Source organism: Zootoca vivipara, chromosome 11 (assembly GCF_965207765.1).
Source record: "Zootoca vivipara chromosome 11, rZooViv2.hap1.1, whole genome shotgun sequence".
NCBI classification, from domain to species: domain Eukaryota; kingdom Metazoa; phylum Chordata; class Lepidosauria; order Squamata; family Lacertidae; genus Zootoca; species Zootoca vivipara.
The window spans coordinates 10,465,809-10,485,781 of NC_142594.1; the positions used below are offsets into that span (position 1 = coordinate 10,465,809).

Sequence of the window (19,973 nt, forward strand, 5' to 3'; positions counted from 1 at the left end):
TCTCTGCTCCTAGGCTTCTGGAATCTTCAAAGCACATTGCAGTAGACCTCATTTATCCCTCCTCAAGGCATGGGGTGGGGAAGTATTGACTAAAAATAACTATACCTCACAGATTTGTGATTCTAAAACAACATTACAGTGTAGTTTTTAAGAGTCTTTCATTAAAGCTAATCTAAGAATGAGGGAGCAATTCAGTCCTGTTTACATTTTAATATGAAGAAACCTAGCTCACTCTTCCCCAAACAAGAAGCGAAGTGAAACACAGCTGTCCTTCAAAATTCACAATTCTCCAAATTTTTGCAATTCAGTACTCCAAATAATGTGTAGAAAAAATGAGTATATTGGGGGAAAGTGTGCATAGAAAAGCATTGTTGTTGTTGTTGTTGTTGTTTAGTCGTTTAGTCATGTCCGACTCTTCGTGACCCCATGGACCATAGCATGCCAGGCACTCCTGTCTTCCACTGCCTCCCGCAGTTTGGTCAAACTCATGTTCATAGCTTCGAGAACACTGTCCAACCATCTCGTCCTCTGTCGTCCCCTTCTCCTAGTGCCCTCAATCTTTCCCAACATCCGGGTCTTTTCCAGGGAGTCTTCTCTTCTCATGAGGTGGCCAAAGTATTGGAGCCTCAGCTTCACAATCTGTCCTTCATAGGACATTGATCCCTTCATGGATCAATGCCTTGTCATGGCGAAGGAGCTTGAATAACTCAGAGAAGCTATGATCTATGCCATGCAGGGCCACCCAAGATGGACAGGTCATAGTGGAGAGTTTTGACTAAACGTGATCCACCTGGAGAAGGAACTGGCAAGCCACTCCAGTATCCCTGCCAAGAAAACTCCATGGACATAGAAAGGCATATGTTAGTGAAAATAACATTGCAAGATGCATTGTACTTGTGTGTGCGCGCGTGCATGCACTATGCAAAAATCATGTTGCGGAAAAGCCACAAATACTTGCCTCGACTCCTACAGCCCCTGTTAACTCTGTCAGCTCTGCCCTCTCCTGCCTCATGCATGGGGCAGAAAATCACAAGAGCAGGCGCTGGCAAAAATCACGATGCAATAAAAACCATGAAGGCAGCCTCTTGCAATGCCTCCTTATTTCAGACATTGTGATATATCAGTATATTGTGATGTTTAGCTGGTGATATACCATGACGATGATATTGCCCAGCCCTACATGTGGGTGGGGGGTGGGGGGAGCCACAGAGTTGGGTTGGTTTTTTTAAAAGAGATCATCAGCCCCAGCTGCCAATTTGAAAATGGATCTCAGAGGAAATGGGAAGGCATCAATGCTATCTAATCATATAGAGTAGTTCTCTTTGCACACCCTCTGGGTGCCATTTTCAGATGGTCAGCGTACAGCCAGACTGTTGCCTAGATGGGTAAGCCAACTAGCTTGGGTTGATGAATACTTGGACTAGAACATTCAGGTGAGACAACAACAACAAGCCTGCGACAGGAAGGGTGATCTTGCCCTTGGGTGGATGGCTGTGCAGTGCAGGAGTGTGGGGCTGCCAAGCAAGCAAAGGAGCAGGCATGGCATTGGCAGGGTAGAGAACTTGGGAATGGCCACCAGGGCAGCATGAAGTGGAGAGCCCCCTCAATGAGAGCTTGCCCCAGGAGTCCCTCAAACCTGCAGTACTCACAGGGGTGTCTTAACCATAGGCTCCAGGGGTGCAGGGCACCCAGGCGCTGGGCTCTCGAGGGTGCCAGTCCAAGAGTCCGGGGCCCGGACTCCGAGTTGGAGTCCAGGGAAGAGCCCGCCCATCGGTCGGAGCGCCGTGTCCGTCTCTTCTGCTGTGGGTGGCTCTGCGCTGTGAGCAAGCAAGCAAGCAAGGTGCTGAGGTGGCCGGCCGGCTCCAACCTTCTGCATGCCTGGGATTGGAGTAGGGCCATGGAGAGGCACACCCAGCACACACTGCTTAAAACACGAGGTGCCTGGCTTTGCTCAGTCGCTGACGCTGATGCGGCTCAGGCTGGTTTGTTGCACTGGGCTCCTTATGTTTCCTGTTTTCTTTTCCTGAGCAGAGATAAGCGTGGTGTCAGCTAGCTCCCTAAAAAAAAGGTCGACAACTCTGGGCAACTTGGGGGAGCGTCATGCGGATTTTTGCACCCCGGAGCCGCATATGCTTAAGATGGCCCTGAGTACTCATGCCATACCCTCTGATGAAAATAGGGACATCCTAAGGAAAACCGGGACTTTCTGGGATCAAATCAGAAATCAGGATGGCTTCTGTAAATCCGAGGAAATAGGGACACTTGGAGGGTCCGTCCCTGTGCTATTGAAGACTGGTCCGATTGCTGAATGGAAATGGCATTATTTTGATTCTCTTTCGTTTCTTTCTTCTGGGGTTCCAGTGAAATGAAGCAGAAGCTCGATGAAGAGGGTAACAAGTGCAGCATTCTTTCCAAGCAGCAGAGGTTTAATGAGCGCTGCTGCATGCGTTGCTGCTCCCCTTTTACGTTTCTCATCAATACCAAGCGGCAGTGCCAGGATTGCAAATACAACATCTGCAAGAACTGCAGCTCCTATCAAAGGAAGGAGAAAGGTTGGCTCTGCAGTGTTTGCCAGCAAGCTAGGTGAGTGCATTTTGTGACACTAATAAATAACAGGGTTGATGCCTCCTTCTGACCTTTTTTATTTTTCATTTTCAACTGCAAGCCGTTGACACAGATGAGACAAAGAAAGACACACATTTTACTCCATTAAAACGGCATTTCGCTGTGTGACTTGTTGGTCCATTGCTTCTCTGGAGATTCCTACTCATTCTTCTATTAATCTTGCTTCATTCATGAAACATATGGCTCATCTCCTTTTCTTTTTTCCATGCTTTGTTTTCAAGTTGATTTGACCAAATGTCAAATCAGCATAATAGGGTTTTAGAGAGACATCTGAAACCCCTGTATTGGCAACTGTGATAAAACAGAAATCTATAAATCACAGGGGTGAGAAAATAAACTTCCAGTAATCTTTCTGTTGGTCGTTTGAATGCTATATGCCTACAACTGATTGATATATGGTGCAGAGTCCCATACAAGTTCTACAAAGTGTGATGGCCTATGTGCATAACGAACAGGTAGCATTATTCAAATACCTGAAGGAACCGCCTTGACCCATGCTAGCCTGCCTTTGCCAGAAGATCTTTGGGAAAGGCCATGTTCCAACTACCCTCTTTAGCAGATGTTCACTATATGACTGCATTTGCAGTCCGACTCACTACTATTTCACTGCCATTCTGGGAACTGGAAACAGCAAACCACAAGGCTTTGGTGTATCAAGCAAGTTCATGGTTTGCTTCTCCCCAAGCAAACCATGGTCTGAAGCCAAACTTTGCTATTGGCTTCCTGATCGTGGTTTAAGCGAATCAAACCATAAATATTATGATTCGCTTCTCCTGGCTCCAGGGTGAAGTGAAACAGGAGCAGTTCAGCAGTGTGTAATAGTTTAGTGCTTGTTCATAGTAAAATGTGGTTTTCCGGCTTGCTGTGATGTATGAACTGGGCTTTTACTTTAACAAAAGAAAGAAGCATTTCACTGTTGCTGCCGCAGTTTTGGAATTCTCTCCCTAAGGAAGCATGCCTGATTATTACAAGTTTTTTAGTACCAATTGAAATCCTTCCTGTTTGCCCAGACATTTTAAATTGTAGATTTTTAAAGGGAAACAGTATTATTTCCTGCTTTTAACTTTGAGTTGTTTTGGGGTTTTTTTGTCTTCTTGTATTTTGTTAAGTATATTTGTTGGTTTTAAATTAGACTTCTGTGTGAATTTTACCTGTGCTTTTGTACACCACACTGAAATATTTTGATGAAGAGCATTTAAGAAATACTTTAAAAAGGTAAAGGGACCCCTGACCATTAGGTCCAGTCGTGACCGACTCTGGGGTTGCGCGCTCATCTCGCATTATTGGCCGAGGGAGCCGGCGTATAGCTTCCAGGTCATGTGGCCAGCATGACAAAGCCGCTTCTGGCAAACCAGAGCAGCACATGGAAACGCCGTTTACCTTCCCACTGTAGCAGTTCCTATTTATCTACTTGCATTTTGATGTGCTTTCGAACTACTAGGTTGGCAGGAGCAAGAAATACTTTAAATACATTCAAATGAATACAATAATGCTATTTCCTCTTTGAGTGGCTTCCCAATGTCATTTAAAGCATCCCCACAATCGTACAAATACTTGGAGATAGGAGACCTGTGCTCTATTAATAGTCACATCCTCCATCATTCCATTCTGACTTGGCCTATCCCTTTTTAAGAGCTGATTCTCATGATCATTTAAAGCAGGCACCTCCAAACTGCGGCCTTCCAGATGTTTTGGCCTACAACTCCCATGATCCCTAGCTAACAGGACCAGTGGTCGGGGAGGATGGGAATTGTAGTCCAAAACATCTGGAGGGCCGAAGTTTGGGGATGCCTGATTTAAAGCATTATTTCTGTGATGTGCTATGATTGAAGGCAGCCATGAGCTGGTCATTCTGCCATGGCATGCACAGAACACTGTATGCCTATTATCACCCCAGCACCCCTAACATTGTGGTTTGAAGGGTAGCGCTCTCCCTAAGGATGGGTGAAGAGAGAAAAATACAATTAAATATAACCGCATCGTTGTGCTTATTGATTTTGGTTATCCAAGCTAATCTTCAGTGCTAACTCAACTCAGCAGAGGCATATTAGTGAGGGGAGACTGTCACTGATGCCTTGTTTCTCTTTGGAACGTAGGACTGAGCCACACCATTGGAATTAGTGAAAAGCACTAAGGAGCTCAGACCCATATTAAACTCCTACATTTGTGTGGCTGAAAGATTTTTTTTCCAGTTCCTCAAGGAACAGGTGCGAGGAACAGGTATTCAAAAGATATCAAAAGAGTGGACCAGTTTCAGAGAATATTTAATAACACATAGTAATAACAACTCAATATTGACAGACATAGAACGGTATTTGTAATGTAGAGACAAACAGAGAGATAAAAAGTATAAAATAAAAAAAAGAGAAGATAGAAGAAGAAAACCAAATAACATCAAACCTGTGAGAAAGATCAGTTTGGAAATTAGGTATAATGGAAAGGATTGGAACCGTTGAAAAATGTTGAAATAAGAATTTATTTTAGATCACATTTGGTACATTGAAATTTTAGAGAAATTTGTAAAATCGCGTGTGAAACGAAGGATATTTCTGTTGTGTTATGTAACTTATATTTTAAACTCTACACTTTATATAGATACATATAATCTTTCTTTTTGGTTCCGAAAATTGGATGTATCTCTGATTTTTTTTTCCTCAATAAAGTTTTTCAAAAAAAAAAAAAGATTTTTTTTTCCAGTTTTAGTGAAAGATTTAGCTTGGGTTTATATGTTGATTAATTTTTTTTTTAAAAAAACCCAGATTGCATGCAACTAGAAGCAATCGTTCTCTGGTATTTCAAAAACTTTGATGTATTTCTTGCTTTATTTGTTTTGACAACGCGTGGACATTCCCTTAAAATGCATGGATTCAATGGGAGGTGCTGGAACTTTGACTGAAAGTCAAGCTTAACTTACTCTCTCACATGGGATGTGTAGAGAGAATGGCTGATACTTCTCAGTGGGGTGACCATGGCATGGTTAAAGTTACATTTTCTTTCGTAAGTGCTTTAAAAGCAGGGATGCAGCACGTGAAAGCAACCACTTCAGGTGCTGTTGGTGGGGAAATGGTCTCTCAGTGGTACAGGAAGACTTTTAAAAGCGCTGGACCCTTGCATTTGGGTGCTGCACCCGGCTGCAATGTGTCATGGTGGAAAGGGAAGCGGCCTCACCTATTCGAAAGATGACGTGCTGTCACTGGTGCGGAGGACTGTCTCTTTGCACAGCTGGCAGTCAGCATAAAAATGGGTCTTAAAACACTAAGTACCAGCCTCGGGCAAAACACTCTATCCAGTGTACCTTCTCACAGCTCCAAGTGCGTTGTCATATGCAGGCATAAGTTTTTGTACAGTTGAGTCAAGATTTTTCCATGAAGGATCAACTCTTTGTTATTTTGTGATTTAAAAACAGTTAATTTTTATCTGTTTACTCAAGACAACATAAATAGAACAAGATAATTTAAATTTCATGAATAAATTCAAGTAATTGTTCCCCTTACTGAATGCTCCATTGCTTTTTGACATTTTAGCTGCTTCTTATTATACACAAACCAGAAGGAACCAAGTACTTTAAATACACTGTTCTTCAGACACTGGGCAGAATCTTGGGTGGATGCTTTCTTAGCTCCATCTCTTTTGTTGGTATTTATTAATGTCTTTCTTGATTTGTTTTGCTCGTTCTTTTGTACACTTCTCTCAATAGTGGCTTAAATGGTGTGAATTGGCCTATTAGAAATGAGCAAAAGTTTAGAATGCATTTGAATTGAAACATGACAGCCACATTCAGTTGATGAATCTGAGAAGAAGCAATTAATCTCTAGACAAATGACATTTTGATGGGTATTATTCCCCCCTCCCATTTTTTTTTTAAAAAATATACTGGAATTAAGTCAGTTACCGTTTTCTGTAATAGAAGCTTCCAGTAAGAAGAGGCACTTCTATTTACTACTGGTTTATTTTGATATAAAACACATCTGAGACCTGGAGACAGTCAGCCTGCTTTATCAATACACAAAGTCTATCAGTTCTTCTCCCCAGGCTGCCTGTGGGAGATTTTGTCTTCAGTTATTCACTCTTCGCTCTCCCAGGAACTGTTGTGCACTTAGCAGAAAGTCATATGGGGGGGGGGAACAATAGGAAAAAGTTGGCCTCTTGGTGCTTTAGAAAACCTTGTAAATGTACTGCTTGCAGTATTCTCTGCTGAAACTGCACAGTCATTATCCACCTTTATTGTGTCTTGCAAAGTTCTGGAAAAAAAATGTTGGAACATATGCAGAATCTTTGTTTAAATTATGCATGTTGCACTGTTATGGTCTTGCAATAGAATATACATTCATAGACGTTTTGTGATAAGCAGATTGTTTTCTTTCAGATAAGATAATTGTTATTCTCCTTAGCTGCACTCAGTATGTTGTGATCAAGAGTGGTTTTGTTTGCTTGTTTTTGCATTGGAGTTGTATCGATTAAGGACTTATCTGTGTAAAATAGTTACCTTTCAATGGCTGTCTTTTTCAAATGTTACTTTAATTGCTTAATCCATTAGGTAATCATCTAGATTTGGCTTTGATAATGGAAATTTTAAATAACACTTAGACTGCAATTCCTAAACACAAAAACTTGAGAGTAAGTCTCATTGAGGACTTTTCATTGCAACATACGTATCTAATAAAAGCAGCTTTCTTCAGTCCAACTTTTAAATTGGTTTTAATGTCTCTTTTTTGCTTCTCCCACTTCAATCTTACATGCTGTTTTAGTGTAAATTGGGGTTTCTTTTTTATTCAAGAGGGGTCATTTGCCATGACCCCGAATCATAGAATTGTAGAATTTTATAGCTGGAACTACAACCCTCTACAATGCAGGAATCTCAGCTAAAGCATCCATGACATGCAGGAGAAAAGGCCTGAGAGGAAAACAGATAAAAGCATTGAGGGAAATGATGATGGAGACTGTAGTGACCTTTTTGTGGAGGTGTCAAGTAGCTGGTCTCCACCCCTCACCCCTACTGTGGCAGCCAAGAAAGAGAGAAGCAAGAGCCTTCATGGCTGCCCAAAATTACTCCTGTCACCGAGGGAAAGGTCTGCTCATGAGTAACGGCTTACCCAGGAAATGGCTATAGAAGAGCCTCTTATGAAAGGCAAGGGAAGTGGGTGACCAAAAAATACTGTGACTCCCTATAGTTGGAGAGGGAGCTAGAAGCTTCAGAGCATATGCTTCCATTGGGCAGAGGGAAAAACCTTGAGGCTTGCCCTTTGATGTTTTCCCTTTTTTAAGCCGACAAAACATTCATTTACATGTTTTTGGAATCCACTTTGGTCATTGATTCAAGCCAGTAGAATTGATTTCAAACCATGCGATTGAAAAAGTTAAGCAAATAAAGAACTGAGAAACAAGGCACTTACTGTTCTTTTTGTCATGTGCAAATTTATAATGGAACTGCCACCTCTTCCTCCTCCTCCTCTTCCACCAGTGTTATATTTACTGTCAGTATTTTTGCCTTCTTAACTCTTAGGATGCCATTGCATGAATTTGTAAAGTTCTTGTTGATCATTTCATCAAGAAATTGTCTTGATCCAGGCCAAGAGGAAGATCTATAAGGAGTCTGTAAAGAGTGTTGTCTTTCACACAGGAGATCATAAGTTTTACCGAAATCAGCTATAGGGTGGTGCAGAGGGGGACTCCTATGGTTTGCAATTCAGTTACAGATATTTGCAGTGGACTTAGTGCAACGAGTTCCACCACAGTGGACTCTGAGCCTCGGCCACAGGTTGTTGCAACTATGACATAGTGAATTGAACAGAACAGAAAGCGGGAGGCAGGGGTAGTGGTGCCAATTTTTTGCCTCATAAAGGGCAAGAAGAGCCCAAAGTCCGCCCTTGAATGTAGCCTTTCTGTTACGTAAGTATTCTGGCACTTCAGGAGGACAGTAGGAGAATGATCTGTGTGCCGGTTAAAATAAAAGGTCAGAAATAGCACACGTGGCTATCACTAATGGTTTCAGAAGTCACCAATACAAAGATGTGTCACTGAATCCTCTCATACTTGAGTTTCTCTTCAGATGCCTAAATGAGGTATGAAATGTCCTTACACGTAACATTTATAGACAATTCCACTGTATGTCTAAAAGCGGTAGATGAGAGTATGCCTTATGTGGGATTTTTTTTTAAAAGGTTCCTAGCAATACTTTGCTGCCCAACTGAATAAGCATATTCTCCATATAGCTAAACCATACACTTAAAACAATTAGTATCCCATTAGGTAGCAGGAAGCAATATTTCCGTAACTTCTTTAGACCAAATATTGAGGGATCGTGCACACTGAATGGATGAAACGTTGAGACTGTGTTGAATTGCTTCCCATGGGGCCTGTGTCTACATGATGAGCTGTTTGTGTGCAACAGCTCACTAAGTAGATGGAGTAGCTTTTCTCCATGGCCCTGCCTTGAAGCAGCGTGGAGAAAATAGGCCATTCAATGTGATGCACAGCAGTTGCTGGTCACATGCAAACAGTCGCCATGGGCAGAGTAATTTCAAATGGTTCCACTGGGTTGGTGCATCTTTGTGCCCTGATACTGTGCAGTGTGCAGAGAATATTCTTCTGAAAATGGAAGTCGTGGGCAGGGAATATTGCAGTCTGATTTCAGAGGGAGTGGGTCAAAACCCACACCTTTTAATATACAAAGCTCCAGTAGTACTAGTAGAATGCAAAATTAAAACGGCAAAGGATATTTAGCTTTTAAAATGCAGGTTTAAATGAGGTAGTTTAAAGTAACCTCTAAAGTAAGCTTATCGCTTCCCTCCCACCGCTCTCTCTGATATATCCCTCATGACCGATTCAAATAACTTCTCTGTGTGTAGCGGCAGTTAGAAATCCACATGGCTGTACTAATTGGCTCCCTGCCCGTGGTGATCTGGGCTTAATCAGGAGCTCCTATAAAGAGAACTTGCCACTGAAAACATAGGTTAGCACTCAGCAGAGATGTGCCAGAAATGTTATTCTGTCCTTTGGTTGTCAAGCAAACTTTGTAGTTCAGCTTTGTGGACACATGGAATGGCCTGTTGTTCCTCAGCACACGGCCACCAGACCACAAAGGATGACTTATATCAATTAGTTGCAAAAGACACACTGCGCATGCTCTTGAGCACCTACTGTAGATTTCAGTAGGTATGTGGAGGAGAATATTCAAAGGTTTGTGCTTTTATTTTCATATTCTGTTGTCTGTGGCTGAATGTTGGCATTATAAATATATCCTGGAGTTAAGGCTTGGTGAATTGTGATCCAGACTAAGGGCTACTTTTACCAATCATAGATTTTTATCCATCCCTTTCTCACAAAAGAGTTTCCTTTAATCTGTGTCTTCTAAGGAGGAGAATGGAAAAGTTCTATTGTGCACATTTCTGCTTGCAAGCTTCCTTTAAACATCTGGTTGGCCACTGTGAGAACTGGATGCTGCACTGGGTGGCTTTTGGTCTGCTCCAACAGTCCCTTGTTATGCTTTTATGTTTCCTTTCAAGTCTTTCCTCCAAAACTATATTTATCCTTCTTTAGAAATAAACTGAAATGTTATGACTGGCATTGGTATCTTATTAATGGAGATAATTAACACTGGAAATATTCCAGACTTGGAGACATTGCTGGCTGTGAATAGCAACAGTAAACGAACACCTCCTTTGTTATCAATGTGCTTCAGCAATCAGGGACAGCAACATCAATTAAAAACTCCTGTTTTTCCCCACAGGAATCAAAATGGGCATTTCATATTGTAATTTTGGAGACTTTAACCACAAACCTCGCTATTTTCTTCCAAAACATTCCTTGTATTTCAGTATATAATGCAGCACAAATGGATTGTGTAACTTGGATGAAAAACAGTGAATCCATGATTGGTACTCTTGGCATGAAACTCTGCATAGGCTCTGGCTAAAATAGAAAATCATTTCCCTTTCGTCCAGCGTCACGGAAACAAGATCTAGGAAGCAACTCAGCTTGCCTTCCTGCCAAGCTTGGTTTTATTTCAGATGAAATAAACTGAGCATATCAGTTTCTGTTGGCAGCTGTCTATCTCAGGAGACAAAGGAGGAGTGTGCCTTTGGGGGTGAAGTCAAACAGAGAGTTACAGAGCCTGCTGTGGCTGCAGAGACCAATACAGGAGAGACATGTTTTGTTGCCAGTGGAGCAGATGAAGGCGTCCAGTTGTGCTGCTATAGGTGCACCATGGCGTTTCATCGCTCTGCAGTCCTCCCGGTGGTCATTCCTCCTCTAGTCACTGCTGTGGATACACAATCTGTCTGTCTCCGGGCTCTGCAGTCGTCAGCAAGGGAATACTTACCGGTAGTGCATTTACATCAATGTTCTTTCTTTTATAACGGAACATTGCAGAACATTGATGCAGTTTCTTGAAAAACCAGAGGAGACGTATCTTGAGATGGCATCATCCAGTATCTATGAATTGTGTATATAACCAGGATTAGCTTTTGGTAAAAAATATATTATTACAACAATGTGTCTTGAGTAAATGGGTACACAGGAGCAATGGTGCAAATTCTCCAAAAACAAAATTAAGAAAAGATTCTAATACTTAGGGGCTACTGCCCCTACTTGTTTCTCTTGCCACCCTTCCAAAGCCGCCACTCCTTGCCAAAGGAATTCACTTCTGCGCACCCCAGACCCTTAAAACTTTCCACCCCCATTCCCTTTATAGCAGGGGTTCCCAAACTTACCCGCCTTCGGGCCGGTGCCCGCCACGCCGATCGTGCGGTGGGCCGGAGGGCGGGGGAGTGTGTGCCCGTACGCATGCACACATACTCTTACTGGCGCGACAGCGTGCTTCCGGGTTGGAAAAAGCACCGAAAATCATTTGTGCGCATGTGCATGGGTCTCCCCCGACCCGGAAGTGCACCGGAAATGATGTTTGCGCAAGCACGCAAACGTTATTTCCGGTGCACTTCTGGGTTGGGAGAGGCCCATACGCATGCGCACAAACGATTTTCGGCGCTTTTTTCCGACCTGGAAGTGCGCCGCCGCTCTAGTAAGAGCTGTTGGCGGCAGCGGGTGGTGGGGGTCACCGCGGTTGCCGCGGGCCGCATAAAAGAGGCCCCCGGGCCATATGCAGCCCACGGGCCTTAGTCTGGGGACCCCTGCTTTATAGCTTACCAAACTCCTCCAGCTTAGACCAGAGGTTGGGAAACATTGATATCTGGAGGGCCAGCTCTTTATTTTTCTCCAACCCGAAGCAGGCCAAAGTTGACCTGACAATCACCAGATGCCATAGTGATGTTCTATAGGGTCTGCACCTCCTGATTTGGACATAATGCCAAACTGTGGTCAATTGAAAATGGAAGGAAAAGCTTTCAACAACAACAATCTTTATTACGGTCCATAGACCCATCAATTCGTTACCAAGCGATACACAGCTGGGACACCCCGCCCTCAAACCACTCAGACATCTTACTCAAATTCGGAGTAGGAAACATTAGTTCTTGTGACCACCGATAAAAACTTTGCCACTGCTAGTGTTCTGGCATTTGACCGGTCTTCCAACAGGAACCTGATATAGAAATCCTCTGATTTCCCTGGGAGCAAGGCTAGCAGGGGTGAAATCATTTCAGCCCTAGCTTGCTCAAACTTCCCACAGTGCAGCACAATGTGTTTTATAGAATCTACATCATGGGTGCACAAGCACAGTCTTTCCTGGTAGGGTACTCCTCTCATCCTGCCCTCCAGCACTGCAGAGGGGAAAACATTCAGTCTAGCTTTTGTGAACAGCCTTCGGTAGTTTGGCACTGTCAAGTTTTGAATATAGGCTGCTGGCTTAAAGACATGCCCATATTGTACTCCTACTGCCACTGGACTGCAGATCGCAAGAGATTGATGTCGTAGATCACTGTGTGAATTATCCCAAAGTCTTTGCTTTAAGATCTTTAGGGCACCTTCATATCCCAGGCAATAGAGTTGGGTGGGTGACAGACCTAAAGCAGTGGCTTTTCTCGCCATGGTTTTCTGCCATTGGCTGATGTATTCCTCATTGTTCAGGAAAAGCTTTCAGTCCCCTGCTGTCAGAAATTTCAAAGTCCCACAGCTCATGCATAGCAGTGGCCCTGTTTGATTGAATTTTTAAATGGAATTTTAAGTAGTATAAAATAAAATGAAGCTCTGTTTATTTTTCAAATAATTCAAAATTATTTATGAGCGTTAATAGAACATAAATAATATCATGAGCTCCAAGATGGGGGGGGGAAGGAAATCACAAGAGTGAAGCTGCATAATGCAGAAGAAGAAGGTATAAATGGGACAAAAGGCTGCTGACGTTATTACATTCTTATATGCATTCTGTTATCACACATATTATTCGCTGCTCCTTTTCTTCACCAAGGTGCCCACACTTAAAGGAAAGATACTAGTAGACTGAGATTTACCGTATTTCATTTAATGCACTAATATGATATATGCATGCTCTCTCACATGCATTCACACCCACACAAAATTTGGTAGCATTATAATAGAGAATGTCCAGTTGCATATACATTCTAATGTGCACTTTTATGAGAGATTCGACTGAAGAGGAACATTTATACATTTATACTTCAGCATTAATGAATTAATTCAGGCCTAATTCATTAATGCTGAAGTAAAAGCGACACCTTTGAATGCATGTTGAGGTATCACATGTTTTAACGTCTTCCCACATATTGAAAATCTTCTGCATGTGCAATGTTATAACCTAATGCTCTAATAAACACAGGAAGAGTTTGATGTCAGGCTGCTTTCAAGCAAGCAATCTCACCTGTGCACCTCTGGAGCAAAGATGGCTCAAGGTATTTTGATGTCTGAGATGCAAAACCAAAATCATGTTCTCCCCCTGGTACACTCATACCTTCGACCCTGTATGGCTTGCAAGTTGAATGTTTTGGCTACCAAATGCTGCAAATCTGGAAGTGAGTGTTCCAGTTTGCAAACGTTCTTTGGAACCCGAACGTCTGATGGGGCTTCCTGCAGCCAATCAGAAGCCGTGCTTTGGTTTCCGAACGTTTTGGAAGTCAAACGGACTTCTGGAATGGATTCTGTTTAGACTTCCAAGGTACGACTGTATAACCTAAACAATTGACAATTTTATGCTCTTTAATTGTATTTTAAAATCTGGTGCCCCACCCTACCTAATGATGGGACCAGCCTTACACCATGGCTTGCTGAACATTTGGATCAGCTCATCGTGAACATGTGTTATGGGCTACATTAAATGTTTTCGTGGTTTCAGAAACATATTGTGCAATTCCCACCTACCTTTAAGTCTAGTTTCATACACAGAAGTTGACATATCCTTTCAAACATATTTAGCATAGAGATACCTTGGCCATGGGGAGTTCAGTTGTTGTGATATTCCTAACACCTACGTTTTGGTTGTAAAGTGTCACATAGGAACAAAGAAGCCTTGCGCTGTAGAGGAGGTTGAATTTTAAGCACTCTTCATAAGAGATTTCCTATGATCTGACAGGTTTAATGTTTAGAGCATTCATAGCGGTAATTTTAGAGCTTTCGTGGCAGTGAATAATAAAATATTTTGGATGTTTCTCCTAGATATACAGGACAGCTGCTTGGCATAAACATGGCATGTGAAAGCACCCCAGTGTCCCAGTTTGCCATTCAGTGATTAGACAAAAGGAGGATAACACAGCTTACATTCTATAAAATCTGCAGGGTTCATGCATGTTGGAAGAATATACATTTTTCAAGGATCACATTGGTAGCATGTCCTACAGTTTGATTCTGTTTTATGACCGCTGCTCCTTAGAAGTTGACTGTATACATTTCTGAGTTGAACACTGAGGAAGACCACATCAAAACAGTGTCATTATCCGGATCACTGTCTATTACAGGCATCCCCAAACTTCGGCCCTCCAGATGTTTTGGACTACAATTCCCATCTTCCCCGACCACTGGTCCTGTTAGGTAGGGATCATGGGAGTTGTAGGCCAAAACATCTGGAGGGCCGCAGTTTGGGGATGCCTGTGTTAGACTAAAGGATTCTGCCCAAGGCCTAAACCAGGCATCCCCAAACTGCGGCCCTCCAGATGTTTTGGCCTACAACTCCCATGATCCTTAGCTAACAGGACCAGTGGTCGGGGAAGATGGGAATTGTAGTCCAAAACATCTGGAGGGCCGAAGTTTGGGGATGCTTGGCCTAAACTGTCAAAAGTTGTGATTAATGCTATGGGGAAGGCAAAACCTGCAGTGCAGGGGAGATTGCTTCCTGGCTCCGAATATGGCAACCATTATAAACCAAACCATAGCAAAGCCTGCACAATCTGTAAAGCAGGCAACCCCAAACTGCGGCCCTCCAGATGTTTTGGCCTACAACTCCCATGATCCCTAGCTAACAGGACCAGTGGTTGGGGAAGATGGGAATTGTAGTCCAAAACATCTGGAGGGCCGAAGTTTGGGGGTGCCTGCTGTAAAGGGAAAAGTTAGGACATCAAAAAACACAACCCTGTAATAGAGGGTGGGACAGGTGGGTGACACTCCTGGGCCTACCGAGCCGCAGCATGCAGCGTTGGCTGGCTTTTATGGCTAGGGGGTGGACCAGAGTGAAGACTGTGGACTCCAGGTCTGCTCCTGATGCCCTGCCCCCACCCCCAGGCCACTGCGGATTGGCTTTGAATTAAAAAACGGGTCAAGTGGTAACCTGTGATGCTCTGCAGCAGCTGGGGGAGCAGCAAATGGCACCAAGCAACATGGCAGGGCTCTGGAGGGTGCCAGGGTAGCTGTGCCGGGTCACAACAGCCACTCACCCTTCGAACCAGGTAAGCGGCCATTTTGCTTGTGTTTCAATTTCCGCACACTAAATAGAAGAATTTGGCTATGTAAGTGTGCACGTGTGATATAAATGAGTGGAAAAGAAAACTGAGAAAACCCTTTTGAGGAGGAAAAAGCCTTCTACTTTTTATGGGTGCCCTCTTGTGTATTGAAATTCCCCAAGGAATTTTAGGTTGAAATATGCACTATTTCAGGCATCCCCAAACTTCGGCCCTCCAGGTGTTTTGGACTACAATTCCCATCTTCCCCGACCACTGGTCCTGTTAGCTAGGGATCATGGGAGTTGTAGGCCAAAACATCTGGAGGGCCGCAGTTTGGGGATGCCTGAACTATTTCAAAGAGGTGCGCTCTCTCCCTCTATCTCTCCCTCTCTATCTGTGTGTTGCTCTTTCCCTCTCTGCCTTAATAGCACTGTTTTAATATAACTACTCAAAGCATTTCAAAGGACTGAGCTGAAGTGGCTTTTGCAGTCTTCACACCTACATTTCATGACCTCATTTATTTCGCCTATTCATTTTCAACACTGCATTGCCCCTTTAATTTGGTATTGACTCAGTCAGTTGAGGTGGTTTATTGAACAGTCCTCAGATGTAAAAGAGAGAGGCTCCTCCCTTCAATGCTGCCACCTATTTTCTGATTAGCACTTCAGAAATCCTGCAGGATATTCTACAAAAGAGCATGGGGATGAGGACTCACCCACTCCGTGGTCCTCTTTTAGTGATAATACTTTGCAGGATTGGGGTCATGAGGGAGCACAGTTCAGCCTTAGTGAGTAGCAGTGCAATCCTAACCATGTCTGTTCAGAAATAAGTCCTATTGAATTCAGGGAAGGTTCCTCCCAGGTAAGAGGGATGAGGACTGCAGCCTTAATCAGTAGCACAATGGAAAGCAAACCAATACAGGGGCAGGTTGATTACAGATGTTAATTAGTAATCCCTGAATGTTCAATTTAAACTTTAATGTAATCATAACAATCTGCATTTTTGTTTGCATTCCACATTTCCCTCTCAGGCTTTTTTCTTTCCATGTAAGCAAATGGGGGGGGGGAGGTTACGATGAGCATGCTATCTCTGTCCCCATCACCACTGCAAGGCAATGCAGATGGGGTTAGACTCCATGGAAGCACGGAAGGTGTTTTTCACAGTGGCGCGGCCCGAGGGCCAGCGTGCTGTACATAGTCGTGTGGTGTTTAAGCTTAAAACCACAGCAACTGGAGAATCTCAGTATAGGGCTAGGTTTGTAGCCAGAGATGTCTCAAAGCTGGAGGAGTTGCATTCTGAGAGTTTTGCACCCGCAGTACCTGAAGCGCTAAGGTCTTTGTTATCTACAGCTGCTCAGGAAAGTTTTGTTTTTAACATCAGTGATGCTTGTCTGAATTCACCGTTGGAGGATATGCTGTACATGCTATCTCCACAAGGGTTTGAGATCGATGAGCCTGATGTTGTCTTGAAGTTACATATACCCATTTATGGTTTGAAGCAGTCAACCGTAAGTTTGGATGAAGTTTTGGAAAGCATAAGTTTTCAAGAGAAATTTGCTGATAGTTGTCTTTATCTGGCAGGTTCTAGCCAGAAGCAAATTCTTGTGTTCTGTTTTGTAGATAGCATCAGATGCATTGAAAATACAGAGGCACAGGTGCATTGGTTTGCACAGGAGCTTGACAGGTATTTTAAGCTCAAAGAATTAGGTCCCGTAAGGATTTACCTAAGTGTCAGGATTGACAGATCTGCGGATCACAGTTTCTTGCTGAGGCAGGAAGGTAAGATTGAACAGTTGGTTGCAAAGTTCAAGAAGGCTGATAGTGCTAGTATCAGAATACCCTTAGAGATTTGTTTTGTTGAGGATAGTCAGTCCGGGGAACACTCTGAGTCCCAGAGCCCCGCGATGTTCCAATCAGCTCTAAGGAGTTTGTTGAGTTTTTCTCAGTGGAGTAAACCAGTTGGTATGTTTGCTGTGAAGAGGCTTAGCCAAGAGGATGCACAGCCCAGTGTGCATGACCGGAATGGCATAAAGAAAGTTCTTAGGTATCTGGGAGATACTAAGGAGTTGTGTTTTAGGCAGCCAATTATGAGTGCAGCACAGGACACGTGCTGGTCTGGCAGCAACTGGGCCAAGTTGCAGGACAGGGAGTCAGCAACTGAGATAGGTGTGAAGTATGATGATGCTCTGATGGAATGCTATTCCAAGCGTCAAAGCTTTATTACTCTTTTCTCTGCGGAGACTGAGTATGACGCTCTTTCAGGAGTCTGTGGAGCGATTCAGGTTTGCCAATGTTTGGTCCAGAAGGTCAACGGGAAGTGTTGCCAACCCATCACGGTTTGGGAGGACAACCGGCTCTGTTTGATGCTTGCTGAGACTGGTTAAGTTATAACCAGTGCCATACGCGCTGACATTCGTTTTCGGAACGTTTGTCAAGGCGTCCACGCAGGATTGGCAAAACTGAGGGATTGCCCGAGCCAGGGGAACCTGGCAGTTGGGTTCACCAAATCTTTGAGTTTCCGGAGACGTGAGGGATTCTGCAAAGGTTTGTGTCTTGTGTAAGGAAGTCTTTACGCTACCCCTGCGATGCAGGACGAGAGGGGGTGTGAGCTGGGCTAAATAGCTCAGCAGTCGTCCTGTATCACGAGGGGCTTGTGACGTGTCATATAAACAGGAAACAGGAAGTAGTACCTGTTGCTATTGTGTATCTGAAATATATGACACTGTCTGTAAGCAATCTGTCTGTTGCTATGCTGTTCGTCGGAGCTGCAGCATCATGGAGCTAAATACTCCTGGGTGAAGCTATCTTAAAATGTCAATAAATCTTACTTGTTTTAATGAACAAGGGAGTGAAAGTGATTTATTTCACGAGCACTGAAAGCTGGGAAAGTTTCCGCTGCTACAAGCTGCAGTTTGAACTGTTATCTAAACTTCAGAAGAAAGAATTCCGAGACGTTTAGGAAACGAGGTTTGACTTTCGTGATAGAAGCAGAAACTGCGCAACGGGAGCGCACTGGACAGTTATCTGCTACGCAGCTTGGACTTGGATGCAGGCAAATAGATGCCTGACAAGCGTGCTAAGCAAGGAGTTTTTGCTACGCTTCTACAACTTTGCTAATAGTGTTCCATGTTATCCGTTTGTTTCTACTGAGGGTCTTCTCTTCATCTGCTGTAAGCATAGTGCAAACCATGGGCATAGCGAGGGGGGGGCAGATGCCCCCCATCAAGTAAATAAATAAAAATACTTAACTAACTGACCAATTGCATTGCAGATAACTCAGTTCTGCACCACCCCCCAACATAAAGCCTGCCCCACCAATAAATCCTGGCTATATTCATGGTGCAAAACCTATAACTTCCTATTTTTGAATGTGACCTGTGCCCCAGTGCCATTTTCTGTTCCTGTGCGTGGGACTTGGATTTCTGGTTTCTTGTCTTCATTGTTCTTCTTTTTAGTTTTTCACCAGGCAGCCACATTTTGCTATTAATGTATTGAAAAATTAAAACCCCAAGACATCAACAGGAGGCGGGGAAGGAAAAAATAATAATTGTCCATACGTTGGATCCTGTAGCCTAGCTTCTGATCTTCCGTAAAATGGTATAGGCAAGTTCCTTTAAACCAGATTTTCCAACCTAAATAAATAAACCTTACCCCTCCCCTCCCTGGCAAGCTGTTTTGGGCTCCAACGCTCATCACTCCCAGCCAGCATATCCAATGATCGGGAATGATGGGGTCTGTAGTCCAAAACCTATTGATGGCCCCAGGTTGAGGAAGCCTGTTTTCAAACAGTTGTGTTTTTCTTTTTAATTTGTAAGACACACAGTTTGAAGCTAACTATATACAACCGTATATAAATCCAAACCGGATTTCGAAAGGGCAGAGGAACTAGAGACCAAATTGCAAACATGTGCTGGATTATGGAGAAAACTAGAGAATTCCAGAAAAACATCTACTTCTGCTTCATAGACTACGCAAAAGCATTTGACTGTGTCGACCACAGCAAGCTCTTGAAGAAATGGGAGTGCCTGATCACCTCATCTGTCTCCTGAGAAATCTGTATGTGGGACAAGAAGCTACAGTTAGAACTGGATACGGAATAACTGATTGGTTCAAAATTGGGAAAGGAGTACGACAAGGCTGTATATTGTCTCCCTGCTTATTTAACTTACATGCAGAATTCATCATGTGAAAGGCTGGACTGGATGAATCCCAAGCCGGAATTAAGATTTCCGGAAGAAATATCAACAACCTCAGATATGCTGATGACACAACCTTGATGGCAGAAAGCGAGGAGGAATTAAAGAACCTTTTAATGGGGGTGAAAGAGGAGAGCGCAAAATATGGTCTGAAGCTCAACATAAAAAAAAACCAAGATCATGGCCACTGGTCCCATCACCTCCTGGCAAATAGAAGGGGAAGAAATGGAGGCAGTGAGAGATTTTTCTTTCTTGCGCTCCATGATCACTGCACATGGTGACAGCAGTCACGAAATTAATAGACGCCTGCTTCTTGGGAGAAAAGCAATGACAAACCTAGACAGCATCTTAAAAAGCAGAGACATCACCTT

General features: G+C 43.4%; 1 protein-coding gene across 4 annotated transcripts in view; it reads left to right on the forward strand.

Annotated features, from left to right (window-relative positions):
- Window positions 1-19,973, forward strand: part of MYRIP (myosin VIIA and Rab interacting protein) — a 156,869-nt gene that overhangs the window by 73,882 nt on the left and 63,014 nt on the right. For 3 of the 4 annotated variants that reach the window (XM_035130386.3, XM_035130389.3, XM_035130391.3), the window contains exon 3: window positions 2,362-2,583. The exons of the other annotated variant lie outside the window; for it this stretch is intronic. In XM_035130386.3, coding sequence (XP_034986277.1) covers window positions 2,362-2,583 — 222 coding nt within the window. The remainder of the gene's footprint in view (window positions 1-2,361; window positions 2,584-19,973) is intronic. 4 annotated transcript variants of the gene reach the window in all.